This window comes from Ostrea edulis, chromosome 3 (assembly GCF_947568905.1).
Source record: "Ostrea edulis chromosome 3, xbOstEdul1.1, whole genome shotgun sequence".
Lineage (NCBI taxonomy): Eukaryota > Metazoa > Mollusca > Bivalvia > Ostreida > Ostreidae > Ostrea > Ostrea edulis.
In genome coordinates this window covers 78,553,469-78,577,007 of record NC_079166.1, presented here as the reverse complement: position 1 = coordinate 78,577,007, position 23,539 = coordinate 78,553,469, and the positions used below count along the sequence as shown (strand labels likewise).

Sequence of the window (23,539 nt, the reverse complement as noted above, 5' to 3'; positions counted from 1 at the left end):
GAAACTTTTGCGAATGAATGCAAAACCCTCACGTTATAACGCGTACCTTTTGCGAATCAAAGCGAAACTTTTGTAAATTAATGCGTAACTTTTGCGAATAAACGCGATACTTTCGTAACTAAATGCATAACGTTCGCGAATTAAGGCGAAAGTTTCTTGAATTATTGGGAAACGTACGCGAATGACGTCGTTACTTTCACGAATTAACGCGAAATTTTTGCGAATAAAAGCGTAAGTTTGGCATTATAAAGCAAAACGTTTAGGTTCCGAAGCGTAGATTTTGCATATAGATACGAATGTATGAATTGTTTGCGTTTAATATCAAAACAATTGGTCTATGGGCCACATCGCTCACCTGAGTCATCTCCGTCCATATCTAAAGATCCACCCTACATACATGTATTCGCAAGTAAAACTTTGATCTTTATTGTTGCCCCAACCTACCACCTGGAAGCATGATTTTTATAAAAAAAAAAAAAAAAAAAAAAAAAAAAAAAATTGAATCTGCACTATGTCAGGAAGCTTTCTTATAAATGCAAACTTTCTGATCCAGTGTTTCTTGACAAGGATATTTCTAAAGATTTTTCCCATACATTTGTATGTAAAACTCTGATCTCATTTTGTGGTCACACCCTACCCCGTGGACTACAATTTGTACAAACTTAAATTTGTACTGGTCCACTGGTTCTCGAGAAAAGATTTTTAAAGATTTTCCCTATATATTTGTATGAAAAGGTTGATCCCCTATCGTGGTTTTGTCCTACCCCCGGGAACCATGATTTGAACAAATATGAATCTCGACTACATCAGGAATATTCCATGTTAATATAAACTTTTCTGGCTAGGTGGTTCTTAAGAAGAAGAGTTTTAAAGATTTCCCCTGTATGCTTTTTTGTTGTTGCAAAACTTTGATCCCTATTGTGGCCTCATCCTACCCCGGGGACCATGATCTGAACAGACTTTAATTCACTTTATACCAGAAAGTTTTCAGGTAAATATCCACTCTTATAGCCCAGTGGTTCTTGAGAAGACGATTTCTAAAGATCGATTGTATGTAAAACTTTAATCCCCTATTGCGCCCCCTACCCCCGGGGACCACACTTGCAGCTTTCAGCTCAGGTGAGGTAAAAAGTGGCATAAGATAATTTGTTCATTACAATAAAGAAAGACTTGACCTGCTATACTCTGTAATTTTGTGTATACATAGCTCTTGCTATAATTTGACTGCTTTAAGATCATCTTATTGACCTTCGATTCTATTGTACTTATTATTTTTATGTTATTGTCATATAGGATATATCTTTGTAGACAATAACATAGGTTAAAATCAAACAAAATTCATTGGGTTTTTCTTAAAGATGATAGCCAAAGGCCATAACCTTTGAAAAGTGTGGATTCATTTTCTATAGTATTTATTGATTGTATTTTGCTTAACGTTTCTTTCGAAAAAAATTCTCTCATATGGAGACGTCACCAAGACCGGTGAAGGACTTTTAATTTAAGCCTTTGCTCTGCGCTTTTGACCTTTGAACAGTAAGGGTTATTTAGCGTGCCACATCTACTCCGTTTTTAAGGTCACCTCCGAGAACCCTCACCTCATGCCGAGCATTTGGCGCATTTGGCGATGGAACTGTCACTACCTGTTTTAACGACTTAGGTCTATCGCTTTTAACGACTTAGGTCTGTCACAGCCGGGATTCGAACCTCGACCTCCCTCATGCGAGACGAACGCTCTAACCATTAGGCCACCGCGGCGGTGTATATATATAGGAAGAACTGATGTCACCAAGTGCTTTCTATGGACATTCTGGGTTGGGTTTTTTTTCCATATCAAATGAATGAAAAGCAATTGTACAAATTGTAGATTGAGTACAATTTACTTGATAACATGCAGTGTAGCATAAATTCAAAGATTTAGTGATTGGTCGTTTGTTTGTTTTTTAAATATGTGACATTTTAAGGCTTGAATTCAGTGGACGAAATTTTAAACCCCGTATCTAAAGCTGGAATTAACCAATTACAAATATGAATTCGAATTTACATTCAATAAAACTTCAATGGCATATATACCAAAAAAATTGAAATGTGGTTGTGTGCAAAATGTGGGTCTGATAGCGTGTGTATATAATTATCTCCTTTAAGGTTACTTATACATGCATAAACGTCGGTCTGTGTTCATTGTATCAAGGGTTCCTATTTTACTCAACTATTTTCATATAGAATATTTCTCGTTATAACGCGAAAGAATATTTTTTCTGTCAGCTACGAAAATGAGCTCAATGATCTCGTACGTTTTTTACTCGTTGACTTCGGTTATAGCTCATTCCATTTACCTGCTCACGGCGGGTGTGACCGGTCAACAGAGGATGTCAATACCTCCTAGGCACCTGATCCTACCTCTTTTTGTTCAGGGATTCGTGTTTGCTCTACTCTAAAATATTTAGACTACTCTTAATGGGATTTATGACATCGATCATTGTTCGTTATACTCACTTTTCACGAAACCATTTTTACTCCCCTGAACCGAAGCATTCCTCAGTTCATTCGTTTTTCACAATATCAATTTATATAGCCTATATCAAACAAATTTGAAACAAGAGTATTTCATTTTCTTCCTTTTTTTCTAAATAGCCAATTATTCTACAGTACAAAAAGAGAGATACCTAACAATTTTGAAGGAGATAGGAGCTGATACTTGCATTTTTCACAAGAAACAGTAAACAAATCCAGACAACATATGTTCAAGCATCATTAAATAGTGTAGATTCACAATTGCACGAATATTCGCACTGGACCAAGTATAAGATGGGGTCACAATATTGGTGTTCAATTTTTTGCTTAGCTTCATCTAGGGAAATATCTGTAAAGAGACCAGTAATGTTGAGTACTTGGTATCAAATTATTCTGGAGGTCTAGACCTCCCAATACAGTGAAGAAGTGCTGAAAAAGCAGTGTCATCATGGCGGACAAAGCAGCATAATTCTTAATAGATAAGACCTTTGAAAATTATTGTCAAAACAAAAATACGCGTTCTTTCTGCTCATTTGTTTCGTTATATTTACATTTCTACATAACATTTACCAAATGCAATGGTAGTCATTTCTTCATAAATGGGATACAAATGTGAACAACGAGAGTAGAAATTTTGATTAGATATAGTACATCAAAATTAATGGCTAGAATTTCCGGCAGAAATGAAAGTAGGATGTAAATGTGAAAAAGAAATCATTTTTGAAAATGTGAGAGCAAGAACTCCAACGCTTTACGTCAGCATACTTGTCATGGAGTGGTGGTGGGCTTCATGAAGTTTGCTGGCGTAAATAGTCGCAGTTGTTCCCAAAATAAAATAATTCGTTTCCTAAATCTACATGATCATATAATTTCAAATATCGAGTTAATAAACATTTTTTTATGTGATACCCCAGATGAGGACGTAATAACCGCAACGTACCTGTAGGTGTCCATCAAGCACGTGGCATCAGAGGGATCGTCCCTCCCGATCCTTTTTCTTTACAACCAATTTTGTTATTTTGTAATAGAAATAAAAGCGATGATACGTGCCTGTGGACCAAAGTTTGCAAAATTACAAGTATATAGGAAATTGGAAAGAATAGATAGTCTCGATAAAACAATACTTAACCGTAAAAAAACAGTTCATACATGGGCTGTGACACGGACCCATTGTCTTCTAATCACAATGATGTCAATTCAACACATAGTTATAAATAATATTTCTGATGTATTGCACTGTTGATTTTGGGATATCCTATACTTTCTTTATTTTTATTTAATTATTCTTTTTTATTTATTAGGAGGGGGTGGTGGTGGTCGGAATAATCTTTTCATCATGTCAAATTCGAAATATGAATAAACCCAAGTTGTCGTTCATTACAGAAGTTATTTTCTCATTACGGAAGATATATCATGCCACTTCAATTTTCAATATGTTGTAAATATTGTATTTGACCACCTAATTTGAGAGTCAATGAGATGCATATGGAGAGGAATTTTTGCTCAATTCAAGGATCTCACAACACAAAAGACGCTAGAGGAAAGTTCGTAAAACGCGTACTATATTCTTTAATAAGAGGTCCATGTGCCACAGCGCTCACCTGAATCATATTGATCCTGCTTTTGTTCAGCTATTGTTATTTTGGGGGACAATGCGATACTTATTCTTATGAAAAACTTTGACTTCATGTTATGACCCCAACCTAGCCCTATAGGGCATAACCATGATTCAAGGTCACACGGTCAGCAATAACGGTATAAATATAATAACACATAGTTCAGTTTCTCTGTAAATATTTTCCTTTATCTAAGTATTATTTACGATATTATTCGAATCAATGTATGAATTACTGCATGTATACATAATCACACACACACACACACACACACACACACACACACACACACACACACACACATATATATATATATATATATATATATATATATAAACACGAAAACCCAACAACACCATACTTTCTTAAAGTGTCGGATCTGAGAAGATACAAGGCCAGTAAAGAAATTTTTAAAAGCATAATAGTAAGCCTATTTCTGTTATATTTCAATACGGAAACTTTATTCTGGAATTATAACTCATCACGAGTGCACTAGGGAATTGCGCATCCCAACTTCCTTCTTTTCCATTCAGCATCCAACGAAGAACGTCGGTCAAATTTTGGGGAAGAATTTTTTTTTTAAATATCCTTTGCTGAATAAGGAATAATTTGTCTCCAATTTCAAAATCATTAAGATTAATCACGTTAGAGGATAATTTCACAATGTAATAACTACGATGGTTTTTACAATTTGAGGATTTGAGCAGATTTTAATGTTAGCACACGGGGGGGGGGGGGGTATACTGGTGGCTTGTAACTACCTTAATAATACTTAATTTCTCATACGTGTTATTAGAAATTACATGTGTAGTATCCAGGGAGTCTTCCCCAGTACGACCTGTTTGGTAGATCTTTTCCGGTTGCCCGGATTACAGTTCCCGCCAAGAGGCTTCTTGACACTAGAGTTAGAACTAACCAGACGCTTGTATATGGTATAGACGATCTACCTACATATATGCAGATTATCTAAAGACTAGGACCTCACCGTAATGGTTGGGTAGAACTGGGCTACTCACGGGTTTACTGGGTCACACAACACCCTTATCTACTTTATTGGCGCCCAACTGGAGGCCACAGGATTACCCTGGTGGATTTACATTTTGTTGTTTTCCACACCACACTGGTTAGACGTCATATTGGCGGGAAACCTAAGTTAGACTTGGATTTTTATTTTACTTTGAATTAAATTTAGATTTTTGTAATTAACGTAGGATTTAATGTTTAATCAATCAATTTAGCTTATTGACATTTGTATTTTTGTGCATTTCTGTGTATTATGGATACATCTATTGATGGAGCGCTTACGAGCCCACCCTCGAGTTCACGCATCGTATCCCACGTTTTCACAGTTACCATCAGGTAGACTTTATAACCCATAGGGTTAAGGGGGTTATGCTGGTATGTAAGGTCCCGGGTTAGAGCCATACATCCAAGGTAGATCCTTGGATTGCGGCGATGCCTTAGTCACGCCGTCCTTGCCTTCTTGTTTAAGGAAGGGGCTGGTAGGTTTAGGGGTGCCCCAGGAAGGGGAGTGAGATTTTCTGGAACTCAGTTTGGCTCTAGGGAGGGTGACAGCTCAGATTAGGGTATACAGTACACGACACGAGTTTTATACACCCCACCGTGGAAAGACCACGGAGGAAAATCCACGGAGATACACCGTGTCCTCAGTGTTCCACGGTGTGTGTTATTTGCGAATACACACAGCTCGCGGGAGCTATCGACGCCTTGCAGAATTTGTGAAAATGTGCCGCAGGCTAAATAACATGATAACGGTGGAATTAAAAAAAAAGAAAAAAATTCAATATTTCCCCGCTGATATGTAAATTGTTGTTCAGCTTTTTGAGACGATTCCAACGATACCAAACACTATATGTCTTTTAGAAAACCTTGTTTGAAAATCTTCATTTAAATACTCTAATCCCTTTCTTCATTAATATATTCATTAATTCCCAGTTTAATTATAATAGAAGTAATAACGAGTAATACGTACAATTCCCGTTTTGAATGCGAATTAGTATATTCAGTAAATAAAAAGCATACTACATGTAATAGGGATATTCAATAATTACTTACGTGTTTTCTCTCTCTCCTTCAAAAGCGTGTTTAAGGTACTAAATTACTTCATATTATGAGAATATGGATCTAATTAGATTAACTTCATTCAATATCGAAATCAGAGCAATGTCGATTATTACAAATTTGAATTAATTGATAATATTTATCAATAGAAGCAAAGATACTAACCATAAATTTTTTTTTTAAATGATCGTGAATTAATTATATTATATTATTAATTATTATTAATTATATTATAATTATCTATCTATATTTCGATAGAGATATTCATAAAGAAAAATTTCAATAATCTTACTAGTATATTCCGTGCAAATACCAAGGAGAACTACATGTAAATTACAGTTAGCTAGTCTGGATATTTGAAATTTACAGAAGTGTTTGACTTTGCGAAAAGTGAGAAAGAGAGTCGGCGCAAGATACCTATGATTTTAGATTACATCTGTTCGCGCCGACCCCATATATTTTACACCTTTCGCTTGAAGTCAACCACCTGTGTTAATTTCAAACACGTGGATTAGCTGACCCTCTGAAGTTTTATTGTGGCGAAAAGCCCTTCGAATATGCATGGAACATACAAGTTGTTATGAACAATAGTCCCGCTATCCCGACAAAAAAAAATTGAAAGAGTTATTAAATGACGAAACATGATCAAACTGCAGATTGAACTTTATAAAGTCCGGTGCTATCATTACTTATATATTTTTTTTTACGTATCCCAGAGAACATGTTACAGTTTTAAATGTTTAACAAAAGAAAACAATAACAACAAAAATGGTGCTTAAATTGTTCGATCTTTAAAAACTTAAATCGTGTAATTTACGATTCTATAATTTAATAGATAAACATGTGTGATTCAATAAATACAATACGTCACAGTCCTTGAATGACTATCGTCGATGGAAGTAAATCACCGCATATGGCACGTGACAATTTTTAAAAATCAACCTTGGTTTTTTTAAAAAATGAAAGTGTGCTTACAGACACTTAACGTAAAGTACATTTATTAAATCAATGTAATCTTCAAAGATAAGAGCCTGGGAATGTAACTGCATTCCAACTTTTCATATGAACCGCATTTTGATATGCTCAAATCAAGCGCAATTTGAGAAATTCCTAATTCATATTGAACCGTATAATTGAAACAATGTTTGTAGATCAAGCCCCCCCCCCCCCCCCCCCAACTTCCTTTCTAAAATTTGAACATCGGGAATGTTGGTCTACACATGGTATCTTTTTTTTTTTTAAATTCCACGTAGTCTAATCGGGATTTGTGTTGAATCGAAGGATGGTTAACTTGAATACAAAAAGCCATCTTATCGAGATAAGGAAAACTTTTATTTAGATTAGTACATTATCATCATTTCATTTACATACTGTATGTCATGTAGCAAATGTTAAAAATTTCTTAATATATGAAAACTTCTAGTATTCAGAAATATAGTACATGTATGTAACATCTAAGTCTGTACTTCTGGCAACATTGACACGCAAGTTCTAAATTTGAGCGTACATAATCGCGGTAAGAGGAACACTTATATGCTGCACATCATCATCATCATCATCATCATCATCACCACCATCATTGACAACTTTCTGTTGAGCCCTGACTTTTTTAGGACGGCGGAGGCACTCATTAATTCTGGTCACCACCCGTTCCCGCCACACCATTGGTTCCTTTACTTCCGGATGGAAAAAGGTCACATATTTTTTTATAGCGTTTTTGCGTCTGTTCTCTAACTCTTTTTTACCCTTCACACCTCCACCAAACCAATTATACTCGCTTTTTCGCCCTGAGAGAAATAGTTCCGGAAATAACTTCTTCACTAGAAGGCACGCTAAATGCCCCGGGTTGTTTGATGCAGCTTTCAGATGGTTCAAAGTTTCCAAGTCAATTTGGAACTCCTGGGGGACTCCGTTGTTGATATCCTCTCCATGGACTTGGTCAAAAGCAGGAGCTTGGACTGGAGGCGGCGCACAGGTGTTCCCGACAATCCCATTGGACAAGTCCTTGATTGTCCCCTCTAGCCTTACGATCCTTGTATTGGCGACATCCAACTTCGTGTTCACAATTTTTAATTCTCGTTGAAGGTCCGACACTGACACCATCGTTTTCAAATGGCGAAGGGCCAACTTTAGCATACCCTCTAAGTTTCCACAGTCGCTAGCTGTTGACGATGCTGAAGGGGGGTTCTCATTTGCTCTCCTTATGATAGGGGTTACGGGCAGGCATGGGTCTCCTAAAACAACGGTGCTGTCATTCTCCGCATTTCCTGTAGTCTCCACCACGGATATAACACGAGCTGCTTGCTACAACATAGAAGATAAAACAAATATATATATTTTCCTGTGCAATTAATTTCATATATTTATTGGACTTTTGAATGAATGTTTCTACATGCTTACATCAGCAAATTGAACAAATCCTAAATAGAAACCTTTTTAGAAATAAAAATAGATATTATATTACTGATCAAAATGCATGCATCTTTAAGAGAAATACAGGTGGGTGGAGCTTTCTGATAACGAACATTTTCCGTTATTTTCACACACAGACATAATTTAGTGACTGCGCCCCACTATTTTATTTATAGTAGTAGTGGACGAATTTAGCTCATGCAAAAAGGACAAGTATAATTACTTATAGTATAATGGATTATTATTTATTATTAGGGGACATTTATATAGCGCTTTATCTAACAAACATATCCTAAAGCGCTTTACATGTCTCAGCTTGAAACGGGTTAATTTATTGTTGCAAATTGCATTCATTTCATCTCATTTGTAATAATCAAATAACAGTCCTATTTTCTGAAGGAAAATTGATCATGTTGTTTCATTTTTACACCCTGTTTGAAAGTGAGTTTGAAAACTTAAGCTATTAGTCTCTGCACGTTTGGATAATTTACGTAATTGTCAGAGAACCTGTGCTATTGAGAAATATCTTACTTCATAAAACACCTCCTCTGCGCGGACCCAATAAATTTTACACCTTTCGCTAGACTTGTGTGAATTCAAATACCCAAAGTATTTGACCCCATGACAAACAAGGTCTATTGTGGCGAAAACCCCTTGGAATTTGCATGGAAATACACAAGTTATACACACATCATGGTCTTGTCTAAACAGTTGCGATAAACAATTTTTGATGGAAAGAAAAACTACAGAATAACGAAATATGACCAAAATGCATATTGACAGTTGGAGAGAATGTAAATTCATCCTCTTAGTACTATCGTTTTTGGAAAGTGGTAGGGTGTTTTAAACGTTACGGTAACTTATCTAAAATTATTGACCGATTTTCTAAAGGGGTGGTGGAAATTGGAGCGCTCGTTACATGGGCTGAATTCGTAATAACTTTCAAGCCTACATGTACATTCTTTACATTCACCATTGCTATAAAAAAAGTAAAGGTGGGGTTGTCAACTAAAAATCAAAATATTGGATATAATATTCATTCCATAGTTAATTAATTAAGAAAGAAGAATAAAACCGCACTAAAACACTAACTAGAAGTACTGTATTCACACTTGGTATTTATTTATGAATAAAATTTTCTGATACTTAGATGGGAAATGGGACATGATGTTCCCTTCTCAAGTAGTGCCAAGGTCAAAATAATCGGCCTTTGAAAATGCCGATTTGTAAGAATGTTTGAAACGAAAAACCCTTGCAATTCACATAGAATCCACAAAGGCTATTGTGTTATCTGTTTTGCTACTACATCAAAAACATACCGACGTACCAGAAGTATGCATATTTGAATTTCTCAAGAGAAGGGCATCACTCGTAATTTGGATATCAACGAAGAAAGAAGGTAGAAGAAAGAAGATTGAAGAAAGAAGATTTAAAAGACTAGAAGATGGAAATAAGGCACCGCCTGCCTAATCTCACCCACCAGATGAAACTTGATATAATCTATTTGAGAAAAATGGGTTTCAACAGCTCGGTTATCTCCAGAATGTTGAGCGAGAAACATGACAGAGATATAAGGCATGAAACCGGGCTCTTCGGCGATGTCGACCTACAACCACCCACTAAAAAGAAAAAATTTAAAACGGCAACTGAAGTTGACAGAGACATGATCAAGGAACAGTATCATGAAAAAGAAAACACCTTCTCAAGTACACAGATGTTCCGAGAGTTGAAGGCAGCTGGTTCTCAGGTTAGCCAGAGAACCACACTTCGAGTGATCGCTTCATGCGGTCTTACAAACAGAGGAATCCGATATGGGCAGATGGTTCGGGACGTGAATAAGGGAAAACGAGTCACCTTTTGTCAGCAACTTCTGGCAACAAACGAGAAGTTTGATGATGTAATCTTCTCTGATGAGACCTCCATACAGCTCACAGCGAACAAAGTTACGTCATATCGACCACTGGGAGCCTTATCGCAAACTATACCAAAGGCCAAGCATCCATTAAAATTACATTGCTGGGGAGCAATCTCAAAGAGAGGACCATCGCCTCTAGTAATCTTTGACGGGATTATGGATGCAGAATTCTTCACAGAAAACATTCTAAGAGAAAGCCTACTTCCTTTTCTTCGCCAAACTTTCCCAGACGAACACCGATTCCAGCAAGACAATGACCCTAAACACACATCAAAGAGGGCAAAACAATTCATGGAAGAAAATGGAATAAATTGGTGGAAGGACTGGCCCTCTGAAAGCCCGGACTTAAACCCCATCGAAATGGTATGGAAACAGTTGAAAGGGTATATTGGAGTTGAGGGACCAAAGACAAAAGATGAACTAATACGCTGCATCCACACATTCTGGGCTACGAAGATGACCCCAGAGCAGTGCACCAAATACATCGAACATACTTACAAGGTAGTTCCCGTATGTATTTATGTAAACGGAGCAGCAACTGGAGATAACCCTAAGCAACTACTTGGTGGAGAACGATCTGCCGGAAAAGACATCGTCTATTTCCAAAGGAAGTTGGAAGAACGACAGTAAAGCAAAATTCATGAAATGGCCCTTTTCAGGGCCACTCAAACTATTCGAAAAGATATCTCTATTACAACCACACAAAATAAAATGCAAGACAGACACAGAGGAAGTGAGTGTGTGTGTGTGTGTGGTGGGGGGGGGAGAGAGAGAGAGAGAGAGAGAGTAGATCCTAACAAATGAATTTGTTGGTCGGTGTAAAACAATTTCAAAACATTAAGAATGGCAATAATGTCTACGCCTACATCATACTATCAAAAACTATTTAATTGATAAATTATATAAGTACATGTATATAATACCTTTGTTTTTTTATCTGTCTGTTTCTTCTTGTTTGGTTGCTTCTTTGGGGGGCGAGGTGGGGTCGAAGATCTAGGAGGTGTTGGCGATCTAGGTGGAGTCGGGGATCTGGGTGGGGTCGGTGAGCGAGGAGGAGTGGAAGAGCAGGGTGATGTTAGACTCGATTCTAAAGCACTCTGTTCTAGATATAGAGCTCTCATCTCTGGCTCTGTGCCGGCTCCAATAATTCTTGCCCTGTCCTTTTCTGAAGGCCGTCCCCATTGTATGTCGCAGGTCGGACTCATCAGAGAATTTAATTGGATTAGATCCACCCAAAAAAGGTTTTGGACTTGACTCGTTGGGGTCTAGGGATTGGAATAGGTGGGGGAGGATTTCTTGTCTCCCATGGGGGAAGGGTCAGTTATTCCTAATGTCTTGGCAAGGCTCACACCAGTTAGGGGGATGGTTATTATTATAGACTTAGTTCAGGGACTCTCCCGGAACATCAAACCCCCATCCTGCATCCCTATGTTCCAGGGTCTCGGAGGTTTTCGGCCCCACTCCCTCGCTCATGGGCCGATGATCAGGCTGTAGGCCAGTTTAGTCAGAGTTTACCCCCCCCCACCAGGGGGGGGGGGTAGGTTAGGATTACGCTCACAGCGTCCCGCTCTCAGACAATATCCCCCAGTCGCTTCATTTTCGGAATTTTGGGTATTACCCCCACCCTCACAGGCCAGCTAGAGCTATGTTCTGCTTACAGGGTCCCCACCAACACATGCCCATCCTTCACATGCGCAAGACCCTTGGATTGGAAATACCCCATCCCCAGCTCTTGGTACTTCCCACACTTGGCGTTTACGCTAGCACACCCATGCCTACCCTACCATGATCACACCACCCTATCAACAACAGGGACCCTCCGCTTATCCTGGCTCCACGGCCTGTGGGTTAGGGGGAGAAGAGGGGTAGAGTAACTCATGTTCGGCCCCAGTTAGGTGACCCCCCACACATACGGGATGCAGGACTCTATGCCCTGGACGACCAATCCAAGACGGTTGAGGAAGCAGTTGACAGGATGCAGTGCTATCAGCATTCGAGGCTGACAAAGTCATATAAGCCCAGGAGGAATGTGAGGTAGGTAACCCAAGATGAAGCCCCCGATTCCGACAAGGAACACAACGAGATGCGCCAGTGCCTTCAGAACTTAAAGAAGGAACTCCGAGGGCAGACCCCCTCTCCTCGACCTTCATCGCCACCTTCAAGCGGCAATCGGAAGCCAGTAGGCTGCTACAGGTGCGGGGTCATGGGACATTTCAAGCGAGGATGCCCGGAACTGCGGAGGAAAGTGGAGGCGAACCAGGGTCAAGGGACCAAGGTCAAGTCTAGGGATAGCCACAACACGCAGCAGCGTTTATCAGAACCAAGGGGGTGGGGAGCCAAGACCCGCCAGCCATAATGTAGTGGAGGGCCTACACATATTAATATCAGTATCCATGTGTCTACTGTTAAAACAAGTGTTCCTCTATATACTCATATAAAATACTGACCACATATCGTGACCCCCACTCTACCCCTGATGACCATGATTTGAACAAAGCTGAATCTACACTATCTCAGAAAGTTGTCCTGGAAATTTAACTTTTCTAGCCCAGTGGTTTCTTAGACCAAAATTTGTAAATGACCGAATCTTATTTTTGCCTATGCTGAATTATCTACCTTGTAAGAGGAGCATGACCCTTCATTTGAACAAACTTTACAAAAGGATGATTTGTGCCAAGCTTCATTGAAAATGGATCAGTAGTTCTTGAGAAGATTTTTAAAAATGTCATGTAGATACATGTATGGCAAGTTCAGAAACAAATATTGAAGGGAAAGCTGTTCTTATGAGACTGACACACAATTTATTGATGAAAAATTGTCGAAAATTGGAAATCGCAGTTAAAATCCACGATCCAGTTGAAACCTGTTGATTTGTATTCATATTTAGATATAATAAAATATCCTTTAAGAAATATGACACGTCTAGAAAAGAATATTGAAAGAAAAGCTATTATTTTGAGGATGAAGCACATATTGATAAAATTGGAAATTGCAATTAAAATCCACGTTTCAATCGAAACACGTTGATTTGTATCATATTTGAATATGAATATTGTATCCTTTAACAAATATGACAAGTTTCGAAAAAAAAAGTATATTGAGAGGAAAGGTGTCATTTTGAAACTGAAACATTAATGAAAAATTCTCTAAAGTAAATGAAATTCCAGCGATGTACATATTTATGTTAATCCCTCGAAAACCTCTGACAGATCAATCACATTTTTTTCTAAAAGCCACAAGCAACGCCTAAAAATGCTAATTCTGACTAAAATGTGTCCGATTTGAATTCCTTTTCTTACAGTCCAGAGAGGGGTTTTCTTAACTAATATGATCGTAATAGGAATCTGTAATATATCGTTTGCATAACGATGTTATGTATCTACGGAAGCCAATAAGTGTCAGGGTATAGAATTAACATCCATTTAACTGGCACCGTCACCTAATTTATGTGGCAGCCGCCACTTAATTCAACTGGCAATGGCCACTTAATATCTGGCTACCGCCATATAAATTAATTGGCGGCCGTCACAGTTATTCAACTCTCTCTCTCTCTCTCTCTCTCTCTCTCTCTCTCTCTCTCTCTCTCTGGTAAAACGAGGAACGGAAAAGAAAACGGATGACTAAACGGAACCGAAAACGGAACGTTTAAGAATTGGAATGATTAATGTAGCCAAGATAATACAATAATCGGAAGGAATGCTTTATTTTGTTCAAGGTTACTCATTACACTAAAATTGTATTTAATGATGCATTAAAACACATCTTATAAAGTATGATTTCACCACCGAAAAGGGGACACAAGCTCTCAATAATTCTATATGATTTTTGAGTCGGCTCGCGAAACGGGATGCTCCTTGCTGTCAACGGCGTGCGGATTTATCGCGGCTCACACACTTTCTATTTATTCTTATACCGACAGCAAATAAATCCCGCGCACAAAGATCTTAAAAAAAAACTTCATCTGCTTTTTTTAACAGCTTCATTAAGTTTTGAAGACATATCATACATGTAAGTTGACATTCTTATAACAATGTAATTTAAATGAGTCCCCTCAATACGTTTAAAGAAACTAAACATACTGCGCATGAATACATGATGTAAGCAAATTAAGTCGATAAGTGTCACAGGCGATTGTACATTAAACATGCGACGTACGTGTGTTTAAATATGCATGTATCAACTACAAAAAAAAGGTTCGTAAACATGAAACAAATATCTTGTAAGTAAATAGTTTATAGTAAAGAAAGTAACATCTCGCTTTCTTAGCTTGGACAAGCATGGTAAATATTTGAAATGGTATTGGTCTATTACGACCGATTATATTCCTCGTCAAGGCCTCCTCGAAAGTGTGTCAAAGTCTAAACCATGTGACTATTTATGCGGGAATCTACCGGGGTGAGACGAGGAACGCACGTGCAGTTCGTTATGTTTTCGCTTTCAGACTATTCTACAGTCAGATATAGATAATCATATTTACCGTATTTTTCCGAATATATTTAATACGTACGGCGGCGTAGAAAGGCCAAAAAAATATTCGTTCGGACGAATTACCAATTCGTTCCGACAAATAAGTTATTCGTTCGAACGAATAAGTAATTCGTTCGGACGATTAGCAATTTATTCCGACAAATTAGTTATTTGTTCGGACGAATTAGTAATTCGTCCAGACGAGTTCGGACGGAATAGAAATTCGTTCGGATGAATTATCAATTTGTTCTCACGAAATAGAATTTGTTCGGACGAAATACTAATTAGAACTCTTTTGTGTTGAAAAAATGAAAGAAACAGAAGATAAAGATGGAGTTACTGGAAAAGGTACATTTCTACCATTTTCTTGGATTGAATCAAGGTGAAATTTTATATTTATTTGACAGAGTTTAATAACATTGTGTTAAGCAAGAGAATACTTAAAAGAGTCCTTTTGTCCGCTCAACTGTTTAGAAGAAAGCAATATTCTGATTTGCTTGAAGTGGCTTTATTCATTGAAGGAAAAATGCAGACATCAGACAAAATTCATGGATATAGATTAATGCATCTTCAATGTATACAGTCCAGGTATACCGTGACACAAGAAAATATTGTATTGTGCATTAAGCGTTTAAAACACGAAAGTAGATATCGCGAGATTGTAAGATGCAAATCAAAAATTTATAAAAATAAAAAAAAAAGAATAGCGAGTAAAAATAATAGGTGAGCGTCGAGAATGCGAGGGACCTCGCACTTTCAACCCTCGCTTATTATTTTTTACTCTCTATTTTTTAATTTAAAAAAAATAGTTAGCATTTCCTGTATCTTTTTACGGATTTGTAAACCTTTGCTATGTTTATAATACCTCTCCTTTAATTATTGTAGAAATCAATAAATTTTGTAACATCCTCAAAAAAGTACTTTTTGTAAATTATTATTTCTTTGAAAAGCCTCCCCCCTTAAAATTTAAAAACTTTACTTTCATTATATGGCTATACTTCTTTCTATACGCATCATAACTCAAGAGCTTCCGGGGCCTTCGCTTCCTGGGCCCTAACTAGGGTTTTGGCCTCAATATAATGGGAACCTTAAGGCGGCTTCCACACCTCAACCTCTTTGATATATATATTCTTGGCTGTATCCTCTTTCCATTAAAAAATCCGTGCTAATTCTATGCTACTACCATCACCATGATTACGATCAAAAACCCGAATAGCAAAGTTATAAATAGCAATTCATCCGAACGAAAAAGTTTTTTGTTCAGACAACAAATTGTTTTTGGTCGAGCGGTTTTTTTTGTCCGAACAAAGAAGATTAGAGAGCTCTGTAGATACATGTAGGTATATATACATATAGATATCTATAAGCTTGTAAGGAGGGTTGGCAGCGGGTAATCGTCAGGGGCGTAACGACAGGGAGGGAGGGGGCGGACAAGAAGGGCTTGATCCCCTCCCCACTTTTTTAAAAATCTTTCTTGTTTTTTTTTCTTTTTTTACATGTTAAAATTCCTGTTGGTCCGACTGAACCCCCCTTTCCTTTTTGGCTAACCCCCAGCTCCCCCCTTTTAAAAATGATGCTACGCGCCTGCTCGTGTCTCCTTAACACTTTCAAAAGCAGGGTGTGGGGACAAGAGTATGTTTGTGCCACATCCTGACACTTCTGGGATCCCAAACGAGATCCTTATCTTAATAATAAATGTTGTTTGATTATCCCCCCCTTTAATTCTAGGGTTAGAAATTTCTGTTCTAAATTTGCTATAAAGAAAGGTAGGCCTACTAGAATACCATAAAATTGCTTTAAAATTTGGATATCCAGATTTGCGTTGACAAAACTTTGATAGGCTTTGATTGGCGCATAACTGCATTATTTTCGTCCTATACAAAAAATGATTTCCTTATTGAATGTGTTATACTCCGTTGTACAGAAAATTTTCATTTCATATACTTTTGCCGGGGGAGGGGGATTGAGGTCTACCTCAAATTTTTAAGACTGACCAAGGTGTAGGAATTCCCACCATTTTTAGCTTGTTATTTCAGGGGTTTGGGGGTGTGATTATGTAGTTTACCGTATTTACTATCGCCATCTTCATGATGTTTATATGGAAAATTTTGGAATTGAATCCCATTTTAGCATGTCTCCCATTTTAAGTTTTATGCTCCTCTTCCTACACTTTACGATGTTTAACTACGGCATTGGCGTTGCCTATATCTAATAACAAATTCGTCCGAACATATTGCTAACTCGTCTGAACAAATCAATAATTTGCCCAAACAAATTTACTTATTCGTTCCAACGAATTTCTACTTATTCCGAAGAAATTGCTAATTCGTCCGAACAAATTACTAAGCTGTCCGAACAAATAGCTAATTCGTCCGAACGATTGCTAATTTGTCCTTACGAATTTCTATTTCATCCGAGCAAATTGCTAATTCGTTCGAACGAATTACTAATTTGTCCGAACAAATAGCTAATTCGTCCGAACGAATAATATATTTTTTTACTTTGCCTTCCTATGCCGCCGTAAATACGTATCCCCTTTTGGGGCCTGTAAATTGTGTAAATACCATTATTCGTGTGTAAAATCGCATTTAACTTCACGTGAAATCTTTGCGGAAATAATGCAGGTTCTCAAAAAAGCATGCACTAGAATTTGTATACAGAGCAGCGAATTTTTGTTGTTTTTTTTAAGAAAACGTCAGTCTTGTCCTTATACACAATACATAGCAGTCTTTTCGGGGAAATAATGTTAATTTCAGCAAAGCACGAGAGTTTGTAGCAGTAAAGTTTTAACAGAATCAATGTTTTCTTTGTTTAAAGTTCAGAAGGCGACTATATGGGGCTTTCCTTCGGATGAGACCGCAAAAACCGAGGTCCCATGTCACAGCAGGTGTGGCACGATAAAGATCCCTCCCTGCTCAAAGGCCATAAGTGCCGAGCATAGGTCGAAATTTTGCAGCCCTTCACCAGCGTATGAGTGGAATATTCTCGAGAGGGACGTTAAACAATTTTCAATCAATCAATCATATCAACTGAATAGCCGATGCGAGCGTTAATTCAATGTTTTGTAATCAAAACATCACCCAAGCTTCGAAAAATGATGTACATGTACCAAGGTGCGATAAAACGACCCCCATCGCTAACTCTAAACATTTCAATAATAAAATCCAGTAATTTAATTGGTACTCAGTGGCGGATTTAGAGGGGGGGGGGGCTGGTTCTAAATGAGGAATTCAATAAAACCCTCTAAGATTTCGCCGCATTTACATGGGTAATTATATCAGTCATTTACTGCAAAAGGAAACTCAAAACTCAAAAGTAATCGCAAATTCACAGACCCATGAAAAACGTACAACATGTAGAAATCTGACAAAATTAAGTGACAAAGGACGTGTACACAAAACATGTGCTAGTCACGGTATCATAATATCATGGCAGTTTTAAAAAATGGATGATGATAAATTTTAATTGGCTGTTTCATAATAATTAGTTACAGGGTGTAAGTTCACTTTACGCTTTTAGATAGGTTAACAACGCGGCGAAAAATTAAGTGCACATTGCATTGACTAAAACAAAATGAGTCAAAAACTTTAGTGGTATGCAGTATGTGTCCCTTCTCATGAAAAGGTGCCTATTATATTTGGTAAAATACGAGTGTAAAGTAATAAGCATACTGCATTTTTCCGATTGTAATTTTTTCTAGAATAATGTAAACCCATTAATGGCATTGTATTACTCAGTATTTACTTTTTTCCGAAGTACAGAAACCCATTTTAACCATATTTCTAAATTCATGTGACTGCATATGAGATTCTGTAAACAACTACTTATGCCCCATTTCAAAGAAGAAAATTTAAGCTTTTCTGCCTCAGTAGTTCTTGAGAAAAAGATGTTCCCTATATATTTATATGTAAAACTTTGATCCCCTATTGTCGCCTCATCTTGCTCATGGGGACCATGATTTTAGCAAACTTGAATCTGCATTATGTCAGGAAACTTTCATGTAAATTTTCACTTTCCTGGCCCAGTAGTTTTTGAGAAAAAAGATGTTTAAGATTTTCCCTGTGCATTTGTATGTAAAATTTGATCCCGTATTGTGGCCTCATCCTACCCCCGGGGACATGCTTTTAACAAACTTGAATCTGAACTGTGTCAGGAGGCTTCCATGACCCAGTAGTTTTTGAGAAGAAGATTTGTATAGATTCCTCCTATATATTTGTATGTAAAACTTTGATCCCCTATTGTGGACCCATCCAACCCCAGGGACCATGATTTTTACAAACTTGAATCTCCACTATGTCAGGCAGCTTTCATATAAATGTCAGCTCTTCTCGTCCAGTAGTTCTTGATCAGATTTTAAAAGATTCTTCCTATATATTTCTCTGTAAAACTTTGATCCCCTATTGTGGCCCCACCCAACCCCCCAGAGTCCACGAGTTTCACAAACTGAAATCTGCACTATGCCAGGAAGCTTTCAGGTAAATTTCAGCTCTTCTGACTCAGTGGTTCTTGATTTGAACAAAAGTCCTTCACCAAAGGATGTATTTGGCCAAATTTGGTTATGATTGGCCCAGTGGTTCTGGAGAAGTCGAAAATGTAAAAAAAAAAGTTTACAGACAGACGGAAAGACGAACGGACAGACGACGGACAACAGGTGATCAGAAAAGCTCACTTGCGCTTTCAATTCAGGTGAGCTAAAAAGTAGTCATTGAGAACATTGTAATCAGAGAAGTTCGTGTAAAATGGGTTACAAATTAAATGAATTGATAAAGAAACTAATTTTTTTGATGAAAAGTGCATACATTTAACAACAATTTGATTATATTAGTAATTTCTATCAATTTTGATCGAGATTGGTACTTTTTTCTCTCATTTGAATATAATGATATTATCTGAAATTTGATCATTTGGTTTAAATTTCTTTCTAAAATATATTTCTTAAATATATCTCTTTTCTAAATGACATGGGTTTTTTTTTAAAAAGATTTTATCCGTAGATTTAAGATATATCAACAAATAACGTTCCAATTTTCATGAATATGTTTCTCTAAAAAAAAATTATACCGTTTATATTTGTGTCTTTTAGATATATTTTATTAGATATTCATATCATGCACCAAATTACATCGAAATTTGGACTCTAGAATCTCTTATATTCAAGCGAAACACATTTTTATCATTCCCGGGGAAATCACAACAACAACAAAAATCATTAAAACAAATTGAGAGCTCGCAATCTTAAAAAGTAGCGCAAATTACAGACCCTGAAGCGTACTACTACACCTCCAAAGCGTTTCGTTTCGTTCCGTGCAAACCGTTCATCGTTCCGTGCAGACCGTTCAGCGTTTCGTGCAAACCGTTCACCGTTCCGTGCAAGAATTATTAGATCAATAGATCCTCCCACGAGCTCTAAATCCAGGTGGGGGCCAAGGCAACCTGATGCCTCTGAACTGTCGGACTTGGGTCCTGAATGAGTCATCTCCCACAAGATCCGTCTCGAAGTCAAACTCCGCCCCTTGAGTCCAACTTGGGAACCCAAGAAGTTCTCGGGAGACATAGTTCCACGACGCCTCGCTAACTGACGCACTGTAACCATTTTCAATGTTGCCGGTTATGCTGGGTAAAATTCTTGACAAGCAAGAATATAACAACAAAAAAATGGTGCTTAAATTATCCGATTACGAAAACCTGTACATGTGTGTGTGTGGGGGGGGGGGGGGGTAATCTGAAACTGTCTCAATTTCCCCTTCCGACTTCAATTTCTTAAATCGCGCAGTGGGTAGGTCGCCCTAGCTTTCACAATACACCGTCTTCGATTCTACGTGCCTGTAATCAATACTTAAGGATGTAAAACCTCGGTCTCATATGCAACTAGTTCATGAAAAAAGACTAATACCAATATAAACAGAAATGACTTAGCGATTATTTGCTTTTATTCATATACGCTATCGATTATTAAAATATTTAATTGCTATATCAAATCATTTTAAAATTTAGATCCATTAGATAATGAGAGAGAGAGAGAGAGAGAGAGAGAGAGAGAGAGAGAGAGAGCATTGGTAATCATTGATTATAATATTCATTACTGTATGCAGATACAGGAAGTTTAATATGTTCAGTATAAACCTTGAACGTACAATTTCTTTCTGATTAATTATCCACCCCCTTTCATTGTGATATATTTTTTTTAATGTCGCATATTGTTTTCTTTACACATTAAATTTTTCCGCTGGCACGGGTTAGGAATAATGAATAAGCCCCCCCCCCCCTTTAAAACGATGTTACGTGCTTAGATGTCTATCTCCCTCTCAGTCAAAAATAAAATAAATACAAGCTATATATATATATATTACAACATCATTGAATTTACTGGATAATTTTTCGATTTAACCTTCATAATACGATCATGTTTATGCAAGCGGACTATGTAGGCAATTTTTTTCCATCTTCGCTAGCCAAGATTATTCGTCCACGAAAACACAATTGACCCAAAACCCATTGCTAGCGGACATGAGATACATTTTACCCCCGTATTATGTTATAATTTACCAAAATCTAGTACGTTTGTTTTACAACTTTCATTTAGAAGACGCGTAAGTTTGTGAGTAACTGAATAAACAAGACAACGTCTGCATTTTTATTTCAATCGTTGTCAACTGTATACTTTGTGATATTTCAAGACTACATGTACTCAATTCAATTTATTGGATCTCATCACCATTATGTAATGGTATACAAAATATAAAGAGAAAAAACTGTTAAATATAATACATGCATATAATAAAGTATTTATCAAGTTAGAAAAAATCGTGTTATTATTAATGTGAAGTATGGGCATTCTAGGTAGGGGAGCACATTTTTATTTGATTATTTAATTAATGAAAGTACGGAGTTTTCTAAAAGTTTGTTTAAAAGTAAAGATATTTTTAATTTTTATTTGTTTAGGTGATAAAATTTTCATTCTTTGCCCACGTACATGTATATACATGATTAATATCTATTTTGTCAATCAATAATCGAACATCAATATCATCAATAAAATGTTGATACAAAGCATATTTACTGGAGTTCGATAAATCCCATATTTTGTTTGTTTGTATGTTTCTTTTTATTTCACGTATTCTTCCGTCAATTATTGTATACGAATTAAAAAATCCACTTTCACTTCCTCCCAAAATTGACCAAAACCTAATAGGCCTAAATGTAAAATTTTAGTGCTTAATTTTACTAGTCATTATTATCAACTGTTTAGTCATAATTAAAGCGTGCAGGCCACGCCTACCGTTTCATGTAAACCATTCACAATCATTTACAAAGCGTGCAAGGCACGCCTACCGATTCGTGCAAATCGTTCCGTGCAAAGCGTTCAGCGTTTCGTGCAAACCGTTCAGCGTTCCGTGCAAGAATCGTTTCGTTTCGTTCCGTGCAAATGGTGTAGTAGTACGCTTCAGGGTCTGTAGCAGCCAGAATGAAATACATTTAATAGAATTTGAAATGGGTTAAATTATAATTTAAGTCTTTTTCAGTATTTTTTGATTTTTTGATTTTGAAACAACAGACAGTCAAAATCGGGGTTGGATAGGGGTGACAAACCATAGGTGTTACTCAAAGGGGCCTGCTTAATATTTTTCATGGTAAGTTAATGGTTTTCAAATACATATAGCTATTAGTATGGTGAATATGAAACGGTGGATTCTGTAGAAGCCCCCCCCCCCCCCCCCCCCTTGTCTGTTTTCTCTGTTCATCATAAGCCATTTGATTTTACAAAATGTTGGCATCTTCATAATATCAGTGCATACAATATTACCCGTGTTCCACTATGCTCTGCGCATGCCTTCCGTTTCCGTTTCGCATTTTAGCACCAACCGTCGCAACGCGTGTTGTCACGTTAAAGAACCCCCAAAGCAAAGGCACTGAACGCTAAGCGTAGGTTTAGATTTGCGGCTTTTCACCTAGAGCTAATGAAAATTCTGTATTCTAACAAACAATTGGAGGTAAATAAAACAAAGTTTTTTTGTAAGCCGTGTTTATTTCTTTCGACTTACTGTGCTTTCTGTAAGCCGTGTTGTTGATGATGTAAATATCACAGTGTGGGTGGAGACCTATACAGGATCTCACGATGTCAGGTCTCGCTTTATGGTCTAGTCTCCAGAGCCATTTGACGTGTTGTACACTGCCCTGTGATCCGGCTCTGTATTGTACACACTCCCCACTCTGTGTCAATTTATTTAGAAGCTCCTCTCGGTCGTCAATAGATTGTTTAAAAATGCCTTGAGGAGTAAATACTACAAAGAATATAGGACAAAGGAGAATGACCAACACATAACCAGGCATACTGCTGCTTCATTTACAAAAGCTCAAGTTAAACATAGGGCATCCAATTTCAAACGTGAACAGAAAGAAAGATAGATGGGTACGGATAGATAGATAGATAGATAGATAGATAGATAGATTAAATAGATAGATAGATAGTTATGATATATATCTAATTCTGGCTCACTCTACTTATAATTAGTGACCAGGAATTCTAGAATATCAC

General features: G+C 37.2%; 2 protein-coding genes across 4 annotated transcripts in view; both read right to left on the bottom strand.

Moving 5' to 3' along the window:
• LOC125676208 (uncharacterized) overlaps positions 1-23,539 on the bottom strand; it is a 441,312-nt gene that overhangs the window by 334,553 nt on the left and 83,220 nt on the right. For all 3 annotated transcript variants that reach the window (XR_008801283.1, XM_056159101.1, XM_056159100.1), the window contains one exon: positions 23,046-23,285. Coding sequence is in view for 2 of the 3 variants with exons in the window: in XM_056159101.1 (XP_056015076.1) it covers positions 23,046-23,285 (240 nt within the window). In the remaining variant the exon portion in view is untranslated. The remainder of the gene's footprint in view (positions 1-23,045; positions 23,286-23,539) is intronic.
• On the bottom strand, positions 7,520-13,328 carry LOC125661840 (uncharacterized). Its single transcript, XM_048893967.2, has 2 exons — positions 11,460-13,328; positions 7,520-8,513 (listed from the first exon to the last, which is right to left on the bottom strand). The coding sequence occupies exons 1-2, from the start codon at positions 11,739-11,741 to the stop codon at positions 7,701-7,703; spliced, it is 1,095 nt and encodes a 364-aa protein (XP_048749924.2). The 5' UTR covers positions 11,742-13,328; the 3' UTR covers positions 7,520-7,700.

Coding starts and splice junctions, on each gene's coding strand:
- LOC125661840 (XM_048893967.2), bottom strand. CDS start 11,741: ATGAGTCCGACCTGCGACATACAATGGGGACGGCCTTCAGAAAAGGAC. Junction 8,514..11,459: donor AGACAGATAAAAAAACAAAG/GTATTATATACA, acceptor TCTATGTTGTAG/CAAGCAGCTCGTGTTATATC.